The 8,991-nt window shown below is 43.0% G+C and overlaps 1 protein-coding gene across 6 annotated transcripts in view; it reads left to right on the forward strand.

The window, feature by feature from the left end:
* The window catches only part of noxred1 (NADP-dependent oxidoreductase domain containing 1), a 40,059-nt gene extending 34,526 nt beyond the window's left edge, over positions 1-5,533 (forward strand). For 3 of the 6 annotated variants that reach the window (XM_059648908.1, XM_059648906.1, XM_059648907.1), the window contains exon 6: positions 4,241-5,528. In XM_059648908.1, coding sequence (XP_059504891.1) covers positions 4,241-4,406 — 166 coding nt within the window. In that variant the 3' untranslated portion in view covers positions 4,407-5,528. Of the gene's footprint in view, positions 1-4,240 lie in introns of all 6 variants that reach the window. The other 3 variants (XM_059648905.1, XM_059648903.1, XM_059648904.1) reach the window with 3 other exon arrangements.
* The last annotated feature ends 3,458 nt before the right edge of the window (positions 5,534-8,991 follow it).

Raw genomic sequence — 8,991 nt, forward strand, 5'->3', positions numbered from 1 at the left:
TCCAAGTCACCCTGTATTTTCATAACATCCTCCTCACATTTCACACTGCCACCCAACTTTGTTTCATCAGAAAATTTGCTAATATTACTTTTAATGCCTTCGTCTATATCATTAATATATATCGTAAACAGCTGCGGTCCCAGCACCGAAGCTTGTGGTACCCCACTGGTCACTGCCTGCCATTCCGAAAGTGACCCATTTATCACTACTCTTTGCTTCTTGTCAGCCAGCCAATTTTCAGTCCAACTCAGTATTTTGCCCCCAATACCATGTGCCCTAATTTTGTTCACCAATCTCCTATGCGGGACTTTATCAAAGGCTTTCTGAAAGTCCAGAAGGTTAGTCGAGCATGATTTCCCCTTCGTAAATCCATGCTGACTCTGACCTATTCTGTTACTGCTATTCAAATGAGTCATAATTTCATCTTTCACAATTGACTGCAGCATCTTTCCCACCACTAACGTCAGGCTAACCGGTCTATAATTTCCTGTTTTCTCTATCCCTCCTTTCTTGAATTGTGGGACAACATTTGCCACCCTCCAATCCGCAGGAACTGATCCTGAACCTATAGAACCTTGAAAAATGATTACCAATGCGTCCACAATTTTTAGAGCCACCTCCTTAAGTACCCTGGGATGCAGACCATCAGGTCCTGGGGACTTATCGGCCTTCAGACCGAACAGTCTATCCAACACCATTTCCTGCCTAACATAAATACCCTTCAGTTCGCCCATTACCCGAGGTCCTTCAGCCACTACTGCATCTGGGAGATTGCTTGTGTCTTCCCTAGTGAAGACAGATCCAAAGTACCTATTCAATTCTTCTGCCATTTCCTTGTTCCTCATAATAAATTCATCCGTTTCTGACTTCAAGGGCCCAATTTTAGTCTTAACCATTTTTTTTCTTTTTTCACGTACCTAAAAAAGCTTTTACTATTCTCATTTATATTTTTGGCCAGTTTTCCTTCATAGCTCATTTTTTCTCTGTGTATTGCCTTTTTAGTTATCCGCTGTTGCTCTTTAAAAGCTTCCCAGTCCTCCAGCTTCCCACTCATCTTTGCTATGTTAGACTTCTCTTTTATCTTTATACAGTCCTTAACTTCCCTCGTCAGCCACGGCCGCCCCTGCCTCCCCTTAGGATCTTTCTTCCTCTTTGGTATGAACTGATCCTGCACCTTCTGCATTATATCCAGAAATACCTGCCATTGTTGTTCCACTGCCATCCCTGCTAGGGTACTGTACCACTGAACTTTGGCCAGCTCCTCCCTCATAGCTCCGTAGTTCCCTTTATTCAACTGCAATGCTGACACTTCCGATTCTCCCTTCTCCCTCTCAAACTGCAGTGTAAAACTTATCATATTATGGTCACTGCCTCCTAATGGCTCCTTTACTTTGAGATCCCTGATCAAATCTGGTTCGTTGCACAACACCAGATCCAGAATTGCCTCCTCCCTGGTAGGCTCCAGTACAAGCTGTTCTAAGAATCCATCTTGGAGGCACTCCACAAACTCCCTTTCTTGGGGTCCAGTACCATCCTGATTCTCCCAGTCTACCTGCATGTTGAAATCTCCCATAACAACTGTAGTGATAACTTTGTGACAGGCCAATTTCAACTCTTGATTCAACCTGCACCCTACCTCCTGACTACTGTTTGGGGGTCTGTAGATAACTCCCATTAGGGCCTTTCTACCCTTAGAATTTCTCAGCTCTATCCATACTGACTCTACATCTCCTGACTCTATGTCCCCCCTCGCAAGGGACTGAATATCATTCCTCACCAACAGGTCCACCCCACCCCCTCTGCCCACCAGTCTGTCCTTTCGATAGCACGTATAGCCTTGAATATTCATTTCACAGGCCCTGTCCACTTGAAGCCACGTCTCAGTTATCCCCACAACATCATACTTGCCAACTTCCAACTGAGCCTCAAGCTCATCCACCTTATTTCTTATGCTTCGTGCATTCATATATAATATTTTTAATTTGTTTCTCCCCTCACCCTTCCTATCAATCCCTATTTCACTTGGCCATACTGTACGATCCCTTCTTGAGTTTTCTGCTCTGTAGATTCTGTTGTCCTTCTTAACTTCTCTTATTCTCACTTTCCCTTTAACTTGATTCTTAAATTTCCAGTTTGGCCCCTCCCCCCCATTACTTAGTTTAAGCTGCAGTGGCAAACCTACCTGCCTGCCAGAATGCTGGTCCCCCACCTATTAAGATGCAAACCGTCCCTCTTGTACAATTTATCCTTACCCCAAAACATACCCCAGTGATCCAAGAATTTAAATCCTTGCTTCCGACACCAGTCCCTCAGCCACGCGTTCAAGTCCCTGGAGAGGGAGCATGTGTGTGGTTAAGCAGTTTAAAATAAAGTCACAGAGATTTTTGGTGGTGGTAAGATCACTCATATGAGGGTGATAACACTTCTGGATTTAAAAAAAAATAAAGCAGACCCTGGTTCCTGTGGCACAGTGAAAGAAAAGGGAAAAACAAACAGCCCCGAATGGTTTGCGTTGCCCGTAGTGAGCTTTGCATGTAAATTTCTAATTGGCAACTTGGATGATTTACTGGTGTCAGTAAATAGTTAAATAGTTAATAGTTAAAAACCAAAAAAAGGTAAGGGTTTTTAGTGATAGTAGAGTTGCTCAGTTGTGTGTAAAAGCACCTTGGATATGAAAAATATTTAAAAAGTTAACCTCAGGGTGGATCTGCAAAGTTGTCTCACCCAGGTTGAGTTCTGTTTTGGTGTTCACCAATAAACTATGTTTCTTTCCAGTTGCACTTCCAGCATTATTATAATTCCATCTCCATGAATCCTTATTTTGCCCATTAGCTTTTCATGGAACCCCTAATGGAATGTTTTTTGTGTTGTTTGTGAAACTTCCAGACCAAGTTGTGTTTGATAGACCTCTACACATTATGAAAAGGTTGAGAAAGTCTGAACTCTCGATTGTGAGAGTGTCAAGAGAAAATCCAAGTTCATGGGATTAGTACTGAAAAGAAGCAGCTAGGACAAATTTACAATTTGGTTAGGGAAGGATTTTTTTCTGAATTTTGATTAACTATAAAGTGATCTGATCTGGGATTTGATTTGTCCAGTAGTAACTTCACTTGGGATCGTAGCAACATTCTAATGGCTCATCACATCCTTCCCTCACTACACCATACCTATCCTTGTTTTTAAGTTCTTGCATACAATGTGGGCATCTCTGGCAAGGCCAACATTTATTGCCCATCCTTAAGTGCCCTTGTACTCAGCAGCGTGCTCAGCCATTTCAGAGTGCAGTTACAATCAGCCACGTTGCTGTGGGTCTGGAAACACATGCAGGCCAGACCAGATAAGGATGGCAGATTTCCTTCTCTAAAGGATACTAGTGAGCCAGATGTGTTTTTACAACACTTGACGATGGTTTAACAGATGTCATTGTTCAAGCTTCTAATTCCTGATGTTATTGAATTCAAATTCCAACATTTCCCTTGATTGGTTTGGAACCCATATTCCCAGAGCATTTGATTATTTGTCCGGTGGAGGCTCATTAGGCTGATATCGGGGAATAGCAGGACTGTCCTATGAGGGGAGGTTGGTTTGACTGGGCCCATACTCACTACAGTTTAGAAGGATGAGAGTGGATCTGATTGAAACAATAAAATTCTAACAAGGTCAGACAGACTTGATGCAGGCAGTATGTTTTTCCTGGTTGGGGAATCCCAAACTGGGGCAACAGTCTCACAATATGGGATGTCATTCAGGACTGAGATGAGGGAAATCTGCCTTTACCAAAAGAGTAATAAACCTCTGAAATTCTCTACCACAGAAGACTGTGTAGATTATGTCAATTAATATGTTCAAAAAGGTGACTTTTTTAACTTTTAAAGGCAACAATGTGTGTGGGAGAAAGTGGGAATATATCATTGAGCTAGTGGATCAGCCCTAATCATACTAATGGTGAAGCAGACTCAAAGGTCTGAATAGCCTATTCCTGCACCTAGTTGTTATGTTTCTATGAGTGGTGGGAAATCACAGCCTGGATGTCTTGTTCCTAGTAGCTCTTTTTGGTATTTTCTAATTTGGAGCTGAGCTCACCTATGATATGGTCAGATAGTCACCAAGCACCTTCTGCAAGAGGATGCAGAAAGCAAAGAAGATCTTGGGTCTGGGAAGGGTTTACTTATTTCCTGTCAATGTTTCCAAAGGATTCTGCTAAAGCCATGTGTTTTTCTCTTCAAATGTCTCTTCTCAGCCTGTTCCCCTGGTTCGACCTGGCATCTGTGTCCATGAGAAACACCCCCCTTACAAAGTTCTTCTTGACACATCCACGTCTGCAGGTACACCTCAGCTTCATATACCGGATGTCTTTGCTAAGGAAGAAACAATTGTCTGAAGATAGTGATTGCTGTGGACGCTGAACCTGTCTGAGGAGAGGTGGGCAGCAGCCAAGTGATTGAACTACAAGTGCCACACAGTTATATGTTCACACCATCGAGAGGAATTTATAGATCAGAAAGACAATTCCAGAAGGCAATTAAATGACCAGTCCTAAAGCAAAAAGTCTCATTTGATACATCTTGACACATCACTTAACTTTGCTGTCTAGTAATCAGCCCAGCTCCCACTTGCTGCCAGGGATCTCCTTTCCCTGTATCAAAGATAATGGGAACTGCAGATGCTGGAGAATCCGAGATAACAAAGTGTAGAACTGGATGAACACAGCAGGCCAAGCAGCATCTTAGGAGCACAAAAACTGACATTTCAGCCCTAGACCCTTCATCAGAAAAAGGGGAGGGGGAGAGGGTTCTGAAATAAATAGGGAGAGAGGGAGAAGCAGCCCCTGAGGTTTGTCCAGAGGGTGGAGGGTAACTTCTTCAGGTTAGGCATCCCTAGAAGAGGCTTTTCAGTGAGGTGAAAATTATATCAGAGATAATGGGTTCCGGAGGTCTTTTACACATTGGGTCACAACCTGTCACTGCAGTCTTTGGCCACTCGTTGAAATTGGGAACTCTTTTGTGAAAGGTGAAAGATCAGTGATTGGGTTTAAGTTCAAATTTCCCCTTTCACTTTGGATATTTACTGGGGGCTCACTTTATGCTCCGCTAGCAAAAGTGTATGCGCCTGGGTCAATATTGATAATTGGCTCATGAACTCAGGATAAAAGTGGAAAGAATTACTTTTGGAATTTTATTTCAAGCTGATCCCTGTCCATTGTCCATTCCCCCGCTGCTGTCCCATTGCACTGTTTGCTTCAACCATATCCCAGAAAAGAGTAAAGGCCTGGGGAACATTGGAGCAGCGACTGACTACTGTGGAGAAAGGGGACAATTAACAGCTTTCTCTTCAGTCAATGATGTCTTTGTGAAGTAACACCAAATTAGACAAATACATATCAGATGTTCCAGCCTCTTTATTTTAATGAGTTCAACAAGGACAGTATTTCCATGCATTTCTTTCTGTTGTTCCACTCTAAGTTACAATTAAAGAAAACATTTCTGTCTAGGCCTTTCCAGTTGATGTCAGTTTTAACTTTCGACCATAAACATCAATCAATAGGAAGAATTATATTTTTGTCCAGCTTATTTTGTCACATCAGCCACCAACATAGAAGCAATTTAAAACTATTGGAGTATTTTAAATTGTAGTCACTGTGGTAGGAAACTTATCAAAACAGCAGTGAAAATAATAACCAAAATGTAATCCTTCTCTAACCCTAATCCTCAGAATTCTAAAATTCACTGGATCTGGAGCAGTTCCAGCAGGTTGGAAAAGAGCAAGCGTGATGCCACTGTTTTAAAAAAGGAGGTAGACAAAAGATGAGGAATTGTAAGCCAGTTAGCTTAACTTCTACAGTGGGAAAAATGCTTGAATCTACCATCAATGAAAAAATAGCAAGACATCGAGATGTAAATTGCCCCATCGGGCAGACACAGCATGGGTTCATGAAGGCAAGAATTTAATTAATTTACTGGAATTCAATGAAGACATTATGGATGCGATATGGACAATGGGGACCCAGTAGATGTGGTGTATCTGGATTTCCAAAAGGCATTTGACAAGGTTCCTCACAAAAGGCTGCTGCATAAGCTAAAGATACATGGTGTTACAAGCAATGTATTGGCATGGAGAGAGGATTGGTTAACTAACAGGAAGCAAAGAGTGGGGATAAATGAGTACTTTTCTGTTTGGTGATCAGTGAGGAGCGATGTGCCTCAGGTATCAGTGTTGGGACTACAATTGTTTACAATTTATATAGATGATTTGGGAGTTGGGAACACATGTAGTGTTACAAAGCTTGCTGATGACACTAAGATGAGTGGTAGAACAAAGTGTGCAGGGGACTCTGAAAGTTTGCACAGGGATATAAATAGTTAAAGTGAGTAGGCAAAAGTCTGGCAGATGGAACTCAATGTTGATAAATGTGAAGTCATCAATTTTGGTAGGAATAAAAGTAAAAGGGACTATTACTTGAATGGTAAAAAAAATTGCAGTATGCTGCTGTGCAGAGGGACCTGGGTTTCCTTGTGCATGGATCACAGAAGGTTGGTTTGCAGGTTCAAAAGGTAATTAAGAAAGCAAATGGAATATTGTCCTTCATTGCCAGAGGGATTGAGTTTAAAAGGAAGGATTTATGTTGCAGCTGTGTAAGGTGCTGGTGAGGCCACACCTGGAGTACTGCATGCACTTTTAGACTCCTTACTTGAGAAAGGATGTACTGCCACTAGTGCAGAAGAGATTTATGAGGTTGATTCCAGAGTTGAAAGGTTGGTTTATGAGGAGAGACTGAGTAGATTTTTCAGCAGCAGAGGGAGAGGCGACAGCAAGGACCAGGGGGCCAGGAAGGTAAGCTTCCCTCTTAAAGGGCTTACCTCGAGCGTCAGCAGCCTTCATTTGTAGCAGCAGAGGGAGAGGCAACAGTGAGGACCGGGGGGCTGCCGGAAATGTATTTGGGCAGCGGCTGTATAAAGTAATAAAGTAATTAACTAAGTAGAGATGGCTGGGCAGGTGATGTGCTGTAGCTGTATGCTGTGGGAGCTGGCAGATCCCATTGTGAATGGCAGTGACCACATCTGCAGCAAGTGTTGGTTGCTGAAGGAACTCTGTCTCAGAGTTGATGATCTGGAATCCGAGCTTCAAACACTGCGGCACATCCGGGAGGGAAAGTTACCTGGACGCTTTGTTTCAGGAGGCAGTCACACCTGGTAGATTAATTCAAATTCAGTTAGTGATCAGGGACAACAGGGTGTGACTGCAAGTGAGGCAGGTAGGAGATCCTGACTTTAGGAGTGGAGGAGCCTCGGCTTTTGACCTTATCCAACAGGTACGAGATACTTGCTCACTGTGTGGATGAAGAAAAGGGCTGCGGGCAGGATGAGCCAGCTCACCACAGCACCATGGTGCAGAAGGCCATTCAAGAGGGGGGAGCAAAAAGACAAGTGGTAGTTATAGGGGATTCTATAGTTAGGGGGATAGATAGTATCCTTTGCCAGCCGGATCGGGAGTCCTGCATGGTCTGTTGCCTGTCTGGTGCCAGGGTGGAGGACATCTCTGACGGGGTTGAAAGGATATTGGAGCAGGAGGGGGAGGATCCATTTGTTGTGGTCCACGTTGGGACTAACGACATGGGCAAAGCTAGGGTGAAGGACCTGTTTGGGGATTATCAAGCACTAGGAACAAAATTAAGGAACAGGTCCTCGAGGGTCATAATCTCCAGATTACTGCCCAAGCCACGTGCAAATTGGCTTAGGGATAAGAAAATTAGGGAAGTAAACACGTGGCTAAGGGAATGGTGTGGGAAAGAGGGGTTCCATTTCATAGGGCATTGGCATCAGTTTTGGAACCGGTGGGGATCTGTACCGATGGGACAGTCTCCACCTGAACCGAATTGGAACCAGTGTACTAGCGAAAAGGATAAATAGGGTGGTCACTAGGACTTTAAACTAGTGAGTCAGGGTGAGGGGAAAGGGAAAACGACAGGGAGCATGATGGTAAATAGAAAGGCAAGCAGCAGGTTAGCATGTGTGCAGGAGGGTTTAAGTTCAAGGCAGACTATGAAAGAAGCAAAAAGGAAAGATAACTCAGGAGATATTATTAGAGAATTTGAAAATCATGAGGGTAAGGAAGCTGGCATAAAGGCAGTTTACCTGAATGCTCGTAGCATTCATAACAAGGTTGATGAGTTAACTGCACAAATCATCGCGAGTGAATATGATTTGGTAGCCATTACAGAGACATGGTTGCAGGATGGTCATGACGAGGAGTTAAATATCCAGGGGTGCAGAGTATTCAGAAGGACAGACAGGAAGGTAAGGGAGGTGATGTAGCTCATATTCAAGGATGACATCAGGGCGGTGCTGAGAGATGATACAGGTTCTATGGAGAATGAGGTTGAATCCATTTGGGTGGAAATTTGAAATTCTAAGAGGAAGAAGTCACTGATAGGTGTAGTCTATAGGCCATCAAATAATAACATCACATTGGGGCAGGCAATAAACAAAGGAATAACTAATTCCAGTAAAAATGGTATGGTAATTATCATGGGGGATTTTAATCTACTTGTAGATTGGTCGAACCAGCTCGGTCAGGGTAGCCTTGAGGAGGAGTTCATTGAGTGGATCTGTGATAGTTTTCTGGAACAGTATGTAATGGAACCAACAAGGGACTAAGCTATTCTACATCTGGTCCTGTGTAATGAAACAAGAATAATTAATGACCTCGTAGTTAGGGATCCTCTTGGAAGGAGTGATCGCAGTATGGTTGAATTTAGAATACAGATAGAGAGTGTGAAGATAGAACCCAATACCAGGGTCCTGTGCTTGAAGAAGGTGAATAACAATAGAATGAGGGAGGTCTTGGCTAAAGTAGACTGGAAACAAAGATTTTATGGTGTGACAGTTAATGAGCAGTGGAGCTCATTTTTCAAAGTGCTCAGCAAAATTATATTTCAGTGAAAAGGAAGGACTGTAAGTAAAGGGGTAATCTGCCATGGGTGTCTGAGGAAAT

The sequence above is a fragment of the Stegostoma tigrinum genome, chromosome 10 (assembly GCF_030684315.1).
Source record: "Stegostoma tigrinum isolate sSteTig4 chromosome 10, sSteTig4.hap1, whole genome shotgun sequence".
NCBI classification, from domain to species: domain Eukaryota; kingdom Metazoa; phylum Chordata; class Chondrichthyes; order Orectolobiformes; family Stegostomatidae; genus Stegostoma; species Stegostoma tigrinum.